At 53.0% G+C, this 16945-nt stretch overlaps 1 protein-coding gene across 4 annotated transcripts in view; it reads left to right on the forward strand.

The window, feature by feature from the left end:
- The first annotated feature begins 3349 nt into the window (after positions 1-3349).
- Positions 3350-16945, forward strand: part of MAP7D1 (MAP7 domain containing 1) — a 34970-nt gene continuing 21374 nt past the window's right edge. For 2 of the 4 annotated variants that reach the window (XM_040469330.1, XM_040469317.1), the window contains exon 1: positions 3353-3700. In XM_040469330.1, the coding sequence (XP_040325264.1) occupies positions 3655-3700 (46 nt within the window). In that variant the 5' untranslated portion in view covers positions 3353-3654. Of the gene's footprint in view, positions 3701-16945 lie in introns of all 4 variants that reach the window. The other 2 variants (XM_040469322.1, XM_040469312.1) reach the window with 2 other exon arrangements.

Below are 16945 nucleotides of genomic sequence, written 5' to 3' on the forward strand. Positions count from 1 at the left end.
CTAGCAGGGGCTCTAGGCAAAGACCCTTCCCAGGAATCCCAAACAGTGAGCCTGTTCGGTCCTGTATCTGAGTTCCTCCCCCTCCAGTCAGTCCCTGTCCCTTCCTGTCTCCAAGCTGGTGGGAGGGAGGCCTTATTGTCACTGGTGTCACCACTGCCCTTGAGGACATTCCCCACCCTCAGCCTCGAGGAGTGGGCCTGGAGGGCTCCCCAGGAGAGCGGTATGGGTCTCTAACCCATTCACCATGCTGTGCCTTGGGGTGGGGTGGGAGTGAGAGTCTGGTGTCTGTTCTCTCTGCTGCCCCCAATATGAGGCCCCTCCCACTTCCTATTTTGTGAGTGTGGAGGCAGCCTCCTGGGCCTTCCTCCTGATTCATATCTCTGTGTCAAATCTCCCAGTGATTTCCTTCACCCCTCCATCAGGTTCGTCCTGGACCCTGCCCCACCAAACCCAGGAGGTTGTAAATGCTCTTGCTCCTGCCCTCCCCCTGGGGGATCGGGAAGGGGACTTATTTCTGATCCCTGCCCCCTAGCCCAAGCCCAGCCTCGTGGTGAGAGGAACAGCTCATTCGTGCCTGTTTCTGAGGAGGAGGGACTGCCCTGGGTGGTAAGGGAGTCACAGGGGAGCCAACAGAGTTCCTTGCCCCTCACCAAAGCGGGCAAGGCATCCTGTTGGGGCTTCAGTCCTTGATATTTCAAGTATCTCACTTCTTCCTTCTCTGGGATGTCTAATATATGGGGGTAGAGGCGCGTGAGGCTCCCAGATGCTGTCAACCAGCCCCAAACTTGGAGAGACACACATACTCTAAACCTTCTCAGTTGCTAGCGCTTGGGACCTGCCAGGGATCCTGATCAGTCAGGGAGTAAATGGAGAGGAGCCCACTCCATCTCTCCATTTGTTTGCTTTGACTTAATCACAGGACACTGGTGCACTCACTCCTGGTTCCCCTTAGCCATCTTCCCAAGACTCATCCTGGACCCATCAGCTGTACAGGAAGCCTTCTGGGGCTGGCTGGGAGAAACGTCCATCAGGTTGGCTAACTCCCAGATGGCCTGCTGGTCCCCACCACTAGCATCTTGTGAGGGGGTACGGGTGCCTCCACCCTCAGTCTAGAGAAGTGTTCCTCTGCGTTGGCACTGTCGAGACATTTTGGGCCTAATGATGCTTTGTTCTGAGCATTGTAGGATGTTAAACAGCATCTCTGGTGTCTAAGAACTAGATGCCAGTGATACCCCCAGTTCTGACAACCAAAAGTTCCCCTAAATATTGCCAAATGTTCTCTGGGGGACAAAATTGCCTCTGGTTGAGAATGACTCACATAGGCTAATACCACACACTGTCTCTTTGCCATGAGTTCCTCAAAGTCAGTCCCGGATCATTAGACACAATAGAGAATTTCCAGTTCTAAAGCAGTGCTCACCCCTCCCCTTGCAAAGAAACGTCATCTACATGATGTCAATTGGCATTCAGACCCTCTTATATAGACCATCCCTGGCCTCTCTTTTCATCTTTAGCTACCGTTTATTTCCTCCTCCACTACTCTTGAGGTCTAGCTAATGAAGGTATCTCACTGTTCCCACCCTCACTGAAGACCCAGGTTGTTCATCCTCAAGATCTACCCTAGAGGGCTCTCCCCCTGTTGGGTTCCGTTCATGAATCCTGGCTCAGGGTAGGCCTGTTCAATTCTGGAAGATGCAGGCCCTGAGGCCTCTGACCTCACAAAGAGCAGTCCTGGACTCCATCATCCACATGGTCCCCTCACTTTGCAGATGGGATGGCTGACAACAGAGATCTGCTCCTCCTCCTAGTCTGCTTTTATGCTTAAAACTCCACCACCATCATCATCATCATCATCATCATCATCATCATCATCATCATCTTTATTTATTGCACACATTTTATATGCCAGGCTCTGTGCTAAGCATCTCATCTGCATTGCCTTATTTAAACTTTACAATGACCCCATGATACCTCATGGTACTATCATTTTCCTGATTTTATAGGCGAGCAGACTGGGTTTCAGAAAAGTTAAGACACTAGCTTAACGTCAGCAGCTCCATTTGCAGGCTTTCCATCATCATCATCATGTTCTAATGATTTGGGGCCAGAGGGAGCACTATTCCCTCCCCCACCCTTCCAAGAGAGTTTAGGTCCCCAACTACTCACTCCTCCTAGTCAGGCTGCTCCCAGGTTGCCTGAGACCCAGACCCTTTTGTCCCTCAAACCCCCTTGAAATGGCTGCTTTCTGGAGCTGTTCAAAGAAGAAGACACTGGCGGGAAAGAGGGGCAGGAGGCTTGCATCTCACTGGACCTAATCTCTGGACAATGGAGAACCAGAGAACTGACCTTCTAGAGGTCAGGACAAAGGGCAGGGACGGGGTGGCAGGGCTCAGCTGTGCCCTGAGCTGTGCCTCCTCGCCTCCTCCTTCCTCCCCTCTGTCAATCCCTGCAGCACCATCATCGATCCACCTTTCCCAGCAAGCTCCCCCCTCGCTTCTCAGGCTGACCAGACTTGGCTTGAGGCCCCACCTCCGCTGGCACTAACAAGGGGATTGGGGGATCCACCTCGAAGAGCTTGTGAGCAGGACTATTTGGGGGAGGGGAGTCAGAAGAGGCTTACTGCCTCCTCGACAGGCCACAGGGAAGAAAATCCTTCCGGGGAGATCGGAGGGGTCGCCCGATAGGGGTGGGGGAGGTTCAGGGCCAAGACCACCCAGTTTGGAGCTGGGAGGGACCCAGCAGATTAGAGACCTGAGTAAAGCATTGGTGCAGGCCTGTAATTACCCCTGAGGAGCAGGGAAGACACCAACCATAGGATACTGGAGGAAGGGCAGCAGCAAGGTTCCGGGCCTCTCCCATCCCAGCCATCCCCAGGAGAGAGAAAGCAGAGTCCTTTTAGGGGTCTCCTTGGGACCCTCCTTCAGGTCTCTCCACACCCCCGGGGTGGATTTGGTTTGAGGTGGGGTTGGGGGAGAATTTGGATTTGAAGCTAGCGCCAAGGCCCCGGGGCCCCGGAGCCGGAGCCTCCAGGTTCCAGGGTGGGATTGGGGGCTCCCATGCGCGCTCCTCTCGACTCCCCCCAGTCCTAGCGGCGGGTGAGTCACCGGAGCGCTCCCTACATAGTCTTCTCTCGCTGTGGCGCGTACCAACGCGCGGCCGCAGGGGGAGTCACAGGGACCCGCGTCCTCAGGGAGCCGTGGCGTCCCCTCCGCCACGGCTGCAGGAGAGGCGTCCCCAGCTCGAGGGCCCGCGCTCCAGGGCGGAGGCGGGGCGGGGCGCGCGGGGCGGGCGCGCGGCGGCTCGGTCCCTGGACGCTGAGGCGGAGACCTCCCCGCGTCGTACTTGGTACGCGCCAGCGGGGAGGCCAGGCCCAGCCCCGGCGGTACAATAGGGTTGGGCCGCGGCCGGGACTGGGCCGGCGCCGGGCAGGGAGAGGGATCGCTGCCGGATCCGACAGCCACCGGGCGCCCGGCGACTCCGAGCCTCGCAGGCCACCAGCCGAGCCAGCACCGACCTTCCCCGGAGCGCCCCCGCCTCCGAGTCTTGCCCGCCGGGCCGGGCCGGGCGTGATGCACCGCGGGACCCCTGTCCTGGCCGCTGGCCGCCGCCGCCGCCGCCGCTGAGACCCCCAAGACCCCCAGTGACGCCGCAGCCATGGAGAGCGGCTCACATGCAGAGCCGGGTGCGGGCGCACCCCCAGGTATGCCGGGATCCACGCACCGGAGAGATGGGGGGAGGTCGCGGGGCCTCGGGAAGGCCGAGGAGAAGGCCAACCCGCTGGGCGGAGACCCCTCCCCCGCCGCGCCCTCTGACCACTTGGAAGTTTAAAAATAAAGGCTGCAGCGGCGGCGGCTCGGGGCTACCGACGCATCCTCTGACAGCTGCCCCCTCCCCCACTCTGGGCGCTGGGACGCACTGGGCGGCGGGCTCCGCGAGGACCCCGCGCCCGAGTTGCTGGAGAGACCCTTCTGCCCCGACCCAGTGCCACCTCGGTTTCTCCTCCTGCACCCCCTCCCCGACCCACCCCAGGCCCTGATGATCCTTTTCAATTGAGCTGGGACGTCTATCCCCCACTTCATCCCAGGTGGGGAAGTGTGACCCCAGCCTGAATGTGTGTGTTGGGGGTCCAGATTCTCAGGCCTGGAGCCCTGCATACCGAAACTTAGGCCCTGGCGCCCCGCGACGCCCAGGCCCTGGCCCAGACCTCGCCCCCACCCCATCCCTCCAGCTGCCGCGCAAAGGGCCTGTTGCTGCTGCGGGCCGGCCGGGAGTGGAGGGGAGGGCAGGGGGAGGTCTCTAGCTGCGGCTGCCAAGTAACCCGCCGGATAAAGACGAGGGGGAGGGGGAGGCGGCATTGTTTGGGGCGAGGGCGGGAGCTGGGAGGTGGGCCGCCTCCTCTGCAGCCTGGCCTACTCCGGAGCCCACCCAGCCCGATTTGGGGAGGAAGGGGACAGAAGTAAATCTGCGTATCCGGCCACCCTCCTTCCTACCCTCTTTAGGCCTGAGTCTCTCTCGAGAATGAGGTGAAGGCTCAAGGCCGCACTCCCGGGACCTGCCACATCATTCCTCACTCAGCCTGAGGCTCTGGATGCCTACCCCCGCCCCCCTACACACACTCCAGGCCCCAGACCATCAAAGCTACCCTCCCCTCCCCTCACCCCACCAACCACCAGTGCCCTGGACTTCTGCAAATCCCATTCGGATCTGGGAGCAGCTGATGAGGGGGTGGGGACAGGTTTCTGGTTGGGCCTGGTGTCGGAGGGAGGGATTTCTCTTTCTCTTTCTTCCTGGAAGGGGAGGGAAGAACATGATTACTGAGGACCCAAGTTCCGTTCCCACTGACTCAGGGGGGAGGCGGCCCCAACCTCACACCTCCATAGAGTCCTAGAGCTTAATCCCTGCCACCTCCCTGACCCCTGCGGCGTAGGCCCAGCATGAAACAGTGTCTGTGGGTGCGGAGAGCCTAAGAGGAGGCGGCACAGCTTGGCTGTGGGTGGGCTCCTCCCCATGCCAGCATGGGTGCTTCCAGGGGACCGTGTGGGTGTGGGAGCTGGAAGGCGCAGGTGGGGGAGGGGGCTATCAGACTGTTGTGGTCGAGGAGGTTTGTAGCCTGTGCTGGAACAGTGGCACTTGGGTCAGTCTTGTCTCTCCTGAGCCTGAGAGGGGACACCCAGGGAGTCCTAGACTGGATCCATTTCATCTGCTTATTGGCTGTCTGCATCAGAGGGGCGCAGGCACTGATGTGTACATTGGGGCCTGAATGGGCCTGATTACTGGGCTGCAGATGAGGGCCTGAGTGAGTGTCTAGTTTAGAATTAGGGCACTTGGGTGGGATGCCAGGACTGAATATGAGGGCATGGAGGGGGACATGCTTGGCTATACCGCCGGGCCTGAGGGGGCCTGCATGCAGGGTCCTGGGTTGGGAAGACTCTTCTATACACAGGACCTAGACAGAGTCACAGGAGAACCTAGATCAGGCTGGTGGCTGATCCTTACACACAGAGAAGGTGAAGGTGACAGGAACCCCCTATAAGCCAAGGGCACTAAAGGTGGTGCCCGTGGCACGTACCCTGTCAAGTTTGAGGCATGGGGCTGCGACACTGAATGCACATGGCACGATCCCAGCCATCTTTGAGTGCCCTTTGCACCCTGAGCATTACTAGGAGGCAACATGGAGTAGGGGACAGGTGCGGACTGGAGCAAGTGACTTGCCTCCTCCAGCCACAGTTTATGCCCCTGGAAAATGGAGGTCATGTTATCAAACCTTGTGGGGTTAATGTGAGGGTTAGAGATGATGTACTAAAGGCACCTGGCACAGAGACGCCTGCAATACAGTATTATTACCATTATTGTGGTTATGCTCATCAGAACTGGTGCCAACAGGGAGGTACAAAATATGGGGGAGGTGAGGACAGGAATTGGGAGCTGGTTTGCTTAAGAATGTAGACTCTGGAATCAAACAGTTTAAGTTTCCCCTTCATTACTTACTGCTGTGCGGCCTCAGGTAAGTTGCTTAACCCGAGTCTTAAATTTTCCCATGTATAAAATGAGAATAGCTCCAGAAATTATCTCATGGAGATATTGGGATCATTAAATCAGATGAACACATGACACACTTAGCCCTGGCACATAGTTAGTGCTCAATAAACTCTAACTATTTGTTTCTTTTGTTTATTGTCTTTAATTCCTTTGGAGGCCTGAGGTGGAGGTGTGATTAATTAGAATTTCAGGAGGTCAGTATGGGACAGAGGGCCAGGGAGAGGGGAGTTCTAGATACACATGAGCCAGGGTGTATCGGGGGGACAGAGGGGCCCCTGTGCTTGAGGTAGGGCAGTGGAAGCAGGAGAGAGACCCAGGAGGTGCGTGCAGACAGTCATCCAGCACAACATAGTGATGCCTGCCATGTGCTGGCTATGCAGGTGGCAGAGAAGTGAATCAGACAGAGTCACTAGCCTCTGGGAGCTCCTGACCCAGTGATGGAAGGCGATGTGTTCACTGTAGGGGAACCCAGGTATAAGGGTGATACAATGGTCAGTGGGCTCTACTTGTGGAAGGCTTCACAGAGGAGGAGGCATTTGAAGTGGACCTAAAAGGATGAGTAGAAGTTAGCGAGACTGACACAATGAGCTGTCTCTACATATAGCAGCCAGCCTAGCTGGTGCCTCTCACTGACAGCTTCGTCCCTGCTTGGGCCACTGGGCCCAGTAAATGAGGCCTCTAATGAGCCCCTAATGTGCAGTCACGCATATGCAAACGAGGAGGAAGGGGCATCAGGCCAGTTTACTCCCCCTTTCCCTCAGGATGGGCATCAGCTGTTGGTGGGGCAGGGCCGAGGGAGGGGGAATGAGCTGAAAGCAGGGCCCTGACTGGAGTGACGGCACTTGAGAGCGGCCAGGGCAGGTCTCGGGTCTACCAAGGCTGGAAGTTAGGCCGCAAGCAGCAGGGAGCCATGTCCTTGGTTCCCCACTGGGCCTTGGGACAAGTGAGGGAGCCAAGGAGCCAGGCCCAGATAATGCAGCTTTGTTGGCTGTGGTAGCGCTGCCTGGCACCCCGGGGCACAGCCTTCAGCATCTCCTCCACCACCCCTCAGCTGCAGCTCTGCCCTGAGGGGAGCAGAGAGCATGGTAGGGGGTAGATAGCGTGGTATTTCTACCTCCATCAGTGCTCCTCACCAATAGGAGGAGATTCAGGCTCTTACGAAGGATAAGTCCAACTTATCTCCAGCCTCCTATTTATTAAGGGCCTTCTCTGTGCCAGGCATGATGCTTTGCCTGTCATGTGCATTGTCTCATTTGATCCTCAAAACAATCCTTGAGTAGGGCCTAGTGTTATCCTCCTTTTACAGATGAGGATCAGAGAGGAAACTCACTTGCCCAAAGTCCCACAGCTAGGAACTGACAGAGGCAGGATTTGAACCCAGGTCCATCTGGCTCTAAAGCCTCTGCACCAAACCTCAAGACTGAACTACCGTGGCTGAGCCAGCCAGTGATAGAGTCTGACATGCTTCCCTTGCATGACTGATCTTGGCATCTTGGCATCTTGGTCTTAGGGACCCCATGATCCATTCTCTGGCAGGCATAGTAGAGCCAGCAGAGCCCTGGGTCCCCTGTGCATCTTGCCCGGTTGGAGTCTGAGTAAGTCAGCTCAGAAGGAGGCCCTGGACCCAGGCAGTGGGGACAGTGCAGCCAGCAGGCCATCCCCAGGCCCCTGCCCTGAGCAGGTAGGCCCCAGCCCGGGCAGCCCTGCTGAGGCTGAGGGAGGACCCGTGGTGGGGCCTGAGCTGCGGGATGGGGTCATTTCCTGCCGCCTAAAATAACAGGAAGTGGGTGCTCCTGATTGGAGGCTGGGAACAATGGCCGCCAACCAGGCCAGAGAGCTCCTTCAGATCTGCGGTCTCAGTTGTGATCCCGGCTTTATCATCCACAGAGGCCCAAGGCCTGGCCCCAGTGCCCTGCCGCTAAGGGCCTGTGGCCCAGGTCCTGAGGACTGCTGGAGCAGGCTGCCCCGCTCTCTGAGCTGGCTCAGCTCTACACTGGCCGGGAGTAATGCTGCCCCCTAAGGGTCCCCTCTGTCCCAGCCCGGCAATTAGGCATCTCGCAGAGTTTGTCCTTCCTGCCTTCCCCTGCCCCATCCTCCCAGATCAGATCTTTCCAGGAGGGGAAACCCAGGGGGCTGTACCCCTTTGAGTGAAGGTACAGACTGTCATGCCGATTCGGGCCCAAATCCCAGCTTTGCTACTCACCAGCTGTGTGATTTAAGCAAGTGTCTTAATCTCTCTGAATCTATTTCTTCATTTGTCAGATGGGGGTAATAACATCTGCTTCGTAGGATTGTGGTAAAGAAGAAAGGGACTGATGCGTTTAAAGGGTTTAGCTGTGCCTGACACAGCATTAGCTGTTGCTGGTGTTGACAGGACTTTCCCCTGGCCCGGGTAAAGGAGTGCCCAGAAGGGGCAGGGCAGAAGCGACCTGGAATGGGGCTGTATACGTGCGCCGGGAACACTGTGTCTCTGAGTGCTGTGTGGGTCTCTGAGGCTTCTTCTGTGCCTCAGAGGGATGCCTGGCTCCGTGTGTGTGTCTGTGTGTATCTGCGTGTCTGTCGAGTTCCAAATCCCACTAAGTCTGACTCCTGTGTATATAGGAGGGAGAGAGAGAGAAGGGAGAAAAGAATGTGTTCTGTCTCTCACCATTGTTCAGGCTCCGTTCACTTTGTCTGAGTCTCTCTCTCTCTCTCTCTCTCTCTCTCTCTCTGTGGTATGTATTCTGTCTCTATGGGTCTTTGCCCCTCTGTTGGCCTTGCCATCTTCATTTGTCTGCCACCCGAGGAGCTGCTGTGAGAGCCGGAAGGCTCTGGCTACAGGTGCCCATCTCTGTCTTGCTTCCTCTCTCTGCCTCCCCATGCTCCCCACCCAGGGGTGCTGTCCATGCACCCCCGTCTGCTAGCTCTCCTCTGGGCACTCCTTTGCTCTGGCCCCTGGAGGAAGGCCGCTCTCCCCCCATCTCCTGCCCAGGTGCCTCACTTCCTGCCTCCTGGTGGCCAGCCTGGGCAGGAGCCTGCCTTATCCTGCATTCCTGCCCTCTGAGCTCAGTGCCTACCTGCCACACCTGCACCCTTCACCATCTTGGGGGGAACCTCCCTGGGGGAACCACCGAATCACTTCCTTCTTCAGAGAACAGGCAGGAACCTCAAGGAGGGGTGATGTGACGCCTACCAGAAACACTGTGACATAAGGGTTCTGTCGTCAGATAGCCTTGGGTTCAAATCCTACCTCTGATGCTGACATGAGTAATTCACTGAACTTGTCTGAGTAAGTTTTCTCACCTGTGAAAGGGGGGCCATCCATAGAACTTTCCTTTTAGAGCTGTCATAAGGATGAAATGAGATGAGGGAAAGTACCTGGCATACGGTAGAGCTTCAGTACCTTAGCTTGTTTCCCTTCCTGGGCTTAGTTGCCGGCAGGGCGCACACAGGGCTCCGGTATGAGCAGGACCTTTAGGGTTCAGGGAGGCGAGGCTTTGGAGCAGCTCGGGGTTTGACTCTGTGCTGGCTAGGTGGCTTTCCACAGTACCCCCATCCCGTCCATGCGTGTATCCATCCGTGTGTTCATTAAACAGACACAGAACCCCTGCTCTGTGCCGACAGGTCCTATGTGAGGCCCCGGGCTGGAAGAAGGCATATGACCCAGTCCCTTCTCTCCATGATCTCCCATGCTGGCAGGGACAGGGGCAGCAGGCAAACAGAAGAACCAGACTGAGTTATCAGCGTTGTGAAAGGAATATTTGGCCCAGCAGCAGTTGTTGGTATGAAGGAGGGAAGGACCAGAGGAAAGGGACTGCCAGCTCCCAGAGGGTGGAGATGGGGCGTAAGCAGGCACCCTGAGACATGTGACACACCCTCTGAGAGACTTGGCCCGGATCTTTCTGCAGACCCCACATGCGGTCCCTCTTGGGCTCTTGAGAAGATAAGACTTTCTGTGACCCTGTGATCAGCTCCTACACCTTTGCCCTGCTGGTGCTCTTTGTGCCAAGAAATAAATACAAACTATCTGTCTCTTATCCAGTTCTTAGCAAATACTTCTAGTAAATATCAGCAAAGCAAAATAAAACTAACAGTAGCTAAAACCTCACAATTTGACCCAGGCCAAAAATAAAGTGCAATGGCCGAAGGATCACATTTGATGAGTGAAAGTGGCAATAATCAGAAATCGGTTTAACCATACCGTATAGATAACCTACCAAATAATTTATTTGGCTTACTATGATTTGTTCTGGGTAACCCTGTCCCAGTGGCATTTCGTCAGTGTTGGCATACTTCTGAGGAAAATATTTGCATTTGGGGTCAATAGTCCACCAGGTCAAAAGAAGAGATCCAAATGTCCTGTTTGCCTCTTGAGAAGTCTTAAAATTTTTTTTAATGCGTATTTATTTTCGAGAAAGAAACAGAGAGAGCACGAGAGGGGCAGAAGGAGAGGGAGACACAGAATCCAAAGCAGCTCCAGGCTCTGAGCTGTCAGCACAGAGCCTGACGTGGGGCTCGAACTCAGGAACCATGAGATCATGACCTGAGCTGAAGTCAGACGCTTAACCGACTGAGCCACCCAGGCGCCCCTCTTGAGAAGTCTTTCTTGTTGAGCTGCTGGAGTCAAACGCTCATTATTATTTTTAACTTCTACCTGAGTGCCTCGTCCAGGAAGCTGCCCAAATGCAACTGAGATGGCGTTGTTTTGCTTCCCTTCAAGTGTTTATCCCTTTGCAATAAATTGCCACGTGGATTTACTCCTTTTCTGTTTGTTTTTGTTTCTTGTTTTTTTTTTTGTTTGTTTTGTTTTTTGTTATTGTTGTTGTTTTGGCTCCTGAACAGGTACTCCTTTATTTATTTATTTATTTTTAATTATTGGCCTCCTTTTTTTTTTTTTTTAATGTAATTAATTTACCTTAAGTAATCTCTACACCAAACGTGGAGCTCAAACTCACAACCCTGAGATCAGGAGCTGCATGCTCTTCCGACTGAGCCAGCCAGGCGCCCTGGATTTACTCTTTATTAGAGTAAAAATCTCCTTCTCTTGCACTGCGTTAGGCCAGGGTGGCTTTCTGGTATGGCATTTTATTCTCGTTCAGCAGCATCTCATGACTGTGTCTCCATGTACTTGGCACTCTGGTGGCTGTTACTGGTGCGGCAGTGAGCAAAACAGACATGGCCTAGCCCTTGTCGGGCTTCCTCCCAGTCTAAGGGGAGGCTGACAATAACAAGAGAGGCCCACAAAGAAGTTTGAAGTTGTATTAGTCACAGTGCTCCAAACAAGAGGCACACGAAGCCATGAAGGAATTTCTCCTGATCAGAGAAGCCAGGGAAGGCTTCCCTGAGGAAATGGTGTCTGAGCTAAGATCTGGAGGCTAAATGAGGTTTAACCAAGAAAAGGGCAGGGGCTCCTGGGTGGCTCAGTCGGTTAAACGTGCAACTTCGGCTCAGGTCATGATCTCATGGTTCATGAGTTCGAGCCCCATGTCAGGCTCTGTGCTGACAGCTCAGAGCCTGGAGCCTGTCTCCCTCCTCCCCTCCCCTCCCTGACTCATGCTCCATCTCTCTCTCTCTCTCTCTCTCTCTCTCTCTCTCTCTCTCAAAAATAAATAAAACACTTAAAAAAAAATAAGTGTAGAAAGAGCATATGCAAAGTCCCTGTGGCAGGAGGGAGTATGAATGGTTACCAGAATCAGAAGGTGAGTGTAGGAGGAGCACAGAAAGCAAGTGGGGAACATGCAGAAGAGATTTAAGAGGTACGGGAGATGGGGACAGGGACTTCAGACTATGCCAGACTTGTAGTTTGCACTCAAGAATTCTGTTTTTATCTTTAGAGCAATGAGAAGCCACTGGGAGGTTTCAGGTGTCTAAAAGTACCATGATCAGATTCACATTTGGAAACAATTACTCTGGCTGCTCAGTAGAGAGCAGAGTGAAAACGGGTGGTGGGGAGAGCAGTGGGAAGACGTTGTAGTCATCCAGGTAAGAGAGATGCTGATATCAGCCAAGGTGGAGTCTGTTGATTATTTCATTCAACAGATAGTTGTGGAGCACCTATGTGCCGGCCCTGTTGGTCTTAGGGTTAGAACAGCTAACAAAACAGACACACACGTGTGCCCTCATGGAGGTTATCTTCTAGAGATGGGAGACAGTGTTACAGTGGTGTTAATACTTGAGAGAAAAATAGTGTTGGAAAGAAAACGTACCATTGGAGAGGGGAAGGAGACTTCTATTGCAGTTTGTAATTTTAAATAGGGTCAGGGAGCGTGTAAGTGAGAAGTGACATTGAAGTAAGGGCATGAAGGAGAGGAGGGAGTGAGACACGCTGAATCTGGGGGCAGAGAATTCTCAGCAGAGAGCACAGCAAGTGCATAGCCCTGCAGCAGGGGAATGCCTGGAACAGTGGCTGGAATAGACTGAGCAGGGGGGAGGGAGAGGAGGAGGAGATGGGCCCAAGACGTAATGGGCCGGAGAGGGGAATCCTGACATTCTCAGAGGTCATTGTAAGGCCTTTGTTTTTTCCTCCCCACGAGATGAGGTGTCTTTGGAGGATTTTGACAAATCCTCCAAATCCTTAGAGCAAGGGATTGACTTGCTCTAACTTAAAAAAAAAAAAATTTTTTTTAATGTGCATTTATGTCTGAGGGAGAGAGAGAGATAGCGTGTACGCATGCATGTGTGTAGGGGGTAAGGGGCAGAGAGGGAGACAGAGGATCTGAAGTGGGCTCTGTACTGACAGCAGAGAGCCCGATGCAGAGCTCAAACTCAGGAACCCACAAGATCGCGACCTGAGCTGAAGTCGGACGCTTAACTAACTGAGCCACCCAGGCGCCCCTGATCTAACTTATTTTTAAACGGAATCACTCTGCTGCTGTGTTGAGAAAAAATGAAAGGGGAACAAAGAATGGCAGTAGGGAGTCTTTATTTATTTAATTTTATTTTTAAGATTTTATTTGTTAGGGGCGCCTGGGTGGCTCAGTCGGTTGGGCGTCTGACTTCGGCTCAGGTCATGATCTCGTGGTCCGTGAGTTCGAGCCCCGCGTCGGGCTCTGTGCTGACAGCTCAGAGCCTGGAGCCTGTTTCAGATTCTGTGTCTCCCTCTCTCTCTGACCTTCCCCCATTCATGCTCTGTCTCTCTCTGTCTCAAAAATGAATAAACGTTAAAAAAAAATTTTTTTTTGAAAAGATTTTATTTTTTAAATCAATCTCTCCACCCAACATGGGGCTTGAACTTACAACCCTGAGATCAAGTTGCAAGCCCTGCCGCTGAGCCAGACAGGCACCCCAGCAGGGAGTCTTTATAGGGGATGACAGTGGCTGAACCAAGATGATAGAAGTGGAGATGGTGAGAAGTGATTGGATTCAGAACATACTTTGCACACAGAGCCAGAAAGATTTACTGAGAGATTAGATGTGGGATGTGAGATAAGAAAAGACTCTACAATGACTCCCAAGATTTTTGGTCTGACAGACTGGGAGGACGGAGTTGCCCTTGGCTGAGATGGGGAAAACAACGGGGAGGAGCAGGGTTCTGGGAGGAAGATCGGGAGCTCAGGTGGGAATGTGTTAAAGCCGAGGTGTCTGTAAGACATGCAGGGGTGTCAAATAGGGAGTTGTATGAGCGAAACTGGAACTCAAGGGAGAGGTCTGGGCTGGAGATACAAACTCGGTTGTCATCAGCAGAGCAATGGTATTTAAAGCCATGAGTCTGGATGAGGTCACCAAGGGAGTACATGCAGATGGAAAAGAGATGAACTCCTCCACTGAGCCCCGGGGCACCGGGCGCTAAGAGGTTAGGCAATTAAAGACGGATCTGCAAAAGGGACTGAGGAGTCAATGGCTAGCAAGGTAGAAGGAACGCCAGGAAAAGTGTGTTGTCTCCACAGCCCAGTGCAGAAAGTGTTCAAGGAGCAGCGAGGGATCATCTGTGTCAAATGCAGCCCACAGGTTAGCAAACCGAGGACTGAGAAACGGCTGCTGCTTTCACAGTGTGGAGGTCATTGGTGGCCTTGAGAAGAGCAGTGTCATGGAGCAGCAGGGGTGAAGGCCTGACCCAAGCAGACTCTTGTAGCAGAGATTTGGGAGAAGTGGACAGAGTCTTCTGGGCAGGTGCCGTTTCTTGAGCCCCTGCCAGGTGCCCGAGATGATGTACCCACTCGCTGTTGGAACCAACATCTCAGTGGGGAAACTGCAGCTCAGACAGGCTCAGGGCTTTCCCCAGGTTCCACAGCAGAGCTGGGATTTCCCACCCAGGCCTATTTGACTCTGAATCCTAAGATCTTTCTACTCCACTGCATCTGACACTTGAGGGCCGGTCCTCCCAGGCCTCATCCCTCCACCTCCTCCCAAGCTGCACCCGGCTACTCAGGACCTAGTTGGAGATTCACTGTCTTGCCTGGTGGGTGTGATTTGCCTAGGTGTAGACAAACATCCACCCACCAGTTTTCCTTGCAACACCCGTAGCACGCACAGATGCTAGAAGAATGACAGTAAACAGGCCTCACCCTCAGCCTTCAAGCTGAGTACTTCACACACCTAAGCTTTTTGGCTCCAGATGGCCCTGGGTTCAAATCCTGCCTCTGCCACACGCTATTTTTCTTTTTTTTTTTTTTCTTTTATTTTTTTCAATTTACATCCAAATTAGCATATAGTGCAACAACGATTTCAGGAGTAGATTCCTTAATGCCCCTTACCCATTTAGCCCATCCCCCCTCCCCCACCCCTCTAGTAACCCTCTGTTTGTTCTCCATATTTGAGTCTCTTATGTTTGGTCCCCCTCCCTGTTTTCACATTATTTTTGCTTCCCTTCCCTTATGTTCATCTGTTTTGTCTCTTAAAGTCCTCATAGGGGTGAAGTCATATGATTTTTGTCTTTCTATGACTGACTAATTTCACTTAGCATAATACCCTCCAGTTCCATCCACATAGTTGCAAATGGCAAGATTTCATTCTTTTTGATTGCCGAGTGATACTCCATTGTATATATATACCACATCTTCTTTATCCATTCATTCATCCATCGATGGACATTTGGGCTCTTTCCACACTTGGCTATTGTGGATAGTGCTGCTATAAACATGGGGGTGCATGTGCCCCTTCGAAACAGCACACCTGTATCCCTTGGATAAATGCCTAGTAGTGCAGTTGCTGGGTCATAGGGTAGTTCTATTTTTAATTTTTTGAGGAACCTCCATCCTGTTTTCCAGAGTGGCTGCACCAGTTTGCATTCCCATGCCACATGCTATTTCTGTGACCCTGGGCAAATCACTTGGTGGGATAAGCTTTGACTGTCTCATCTGTATAATGGGGGTAAGAATCTCTACCTCTCAGAGCTCATATAAGGATGCAGGATAGGGATGCAGAGGGCTAGCTTAGTCCCTGGGATGCAGTAAGCACTGAGTGATAGCTGCTAATTTTCTTGCCCACTGGAGTTGGAAAGGAGTTTGTGGGTGGCTGGGAAGTAGACTAATAGTGGCCAGGCAGCCTTCCGAAGCTGGTGTGGGGAAAGCTGGGTGGGCCGTCACGGAGCCTAGAGGCTGGCAGACTTTTATGGGCCCTTAGGGACACAGGGCCTCCGCTGGGGCTCTCGCCTGAGCCTAGGAAGCTACAAGGGAAGGAATGAGGGGAAAACTGTGATCCTCAGATTTGGTTGCGTAACACATACTACTTCGTACTGACTTAAACAGAGACGGGAGGCTGTGATTGCTGAGAGCACGGACGCTGGTGACAGGTGCCGGGTTCAAGTCCAGACTCCTTCACTTACCAGCTGAGTGACCTCAAATTGCTTTACTTTTTCCCATCCGTAAAAAAGATATTTATAGTGTCTCCCGCCTAAGTATTTTCAGTAAGGACTAAAACGAGTATCTGTAAACTGCTTTGAATATAGGAAGCTCTTAAAATACACGTAACTGTTAAAAGGTTATCGTTAGCACTAAAATCACAATCTTGCGAGGTAGGTACTATCCCCACAGGAACTGTGGCACAGAGAGGGTGTGTAACTAGCCCAACGTCACACAGTTAACGGGGAAGCCAGAATTCACATTCAGGTAGTCTGCCTTCAGAGCTCACATTCAGTCACTGGATACCTGTCTCCCTGGAAAAGGTACCCACAGTCCCAAACGTGACTCCTTGGGAGTGTCCTCTCCCTACACACACATTGTCACCCACAGAGATGGGGAGTTTGCCACCTCCTGAGAGGGCCAGATTTCCCAGAGGAGAGCACTTAGTCTGGTAGTTTGCTCTGGTAAGAGCGAAAGATGCTTCCTTAGACTCACCTTCCCGTGCTCCCTGCTCTCTAAGCCCAGGTTCAGTGGCTGTATCCCTTTGTTCCCTTCAGCGCTCAGAGGGTAGCAGCAGATGTCAACAGGACTTTTTGCAGAGCTTTATGTGACCCACAGGGAAAGGGCAGGAAGTGTTTGCTGGCACGTGAATCATGCCAGGTGCTTCATTGACATCCCTACTAGCTTGGGCTCATTATCCCCATTTTACAGATAGGAAAACAGAGACTTAAAGAGGTTGAATGGCTTCCCCAAGGTTACCTGCTGGGGAAGCATGCCCTCCTTTCCTGTGTTGGGGTGGTAAAATCAGCATTGGGCCTTCATCTGACTGATTCCAAAACCTGTCTCTCAACTCTCCATAACATGCATGTGCTCACATGTGTGCATATCCACGTACATACCAAATCATGTGGCTTCCTTACTTGGCACTGTGCTGTCTTTTACAGGGATCTTGAAATATTATTGTCTTAAAAATTTTTTTATTTTAATGTTAACTTATTTTTGAAAGAGAGAAACACACACAGCATGAGCAGGGGAGGGGCAGAGAGAGAGAGAGGGAGACACAGAATCCGAAGCAGGCTCCAGGCTCTGAGCTGTCAGCACAGAACCCGAAGCGGGCTGGAACTCACGGATTGCAAGATCATGACCTG

The sequence above is a fragment of the Herpailurus yagouaroundi genome, unplaced genomic scaffold, assembly GCF_014898765.1.
Source record: "Herpailurus yagouaroundi ecotype Mexico unplaced genomic scaffold, PumYag 77, whole genome shotgun sequence".
NCBI lineage: Eukaryota > Metazoa > Chordata > Mammalia > Carnivora > Felidae > Herpailurus > Herpailurus yagouaroundi.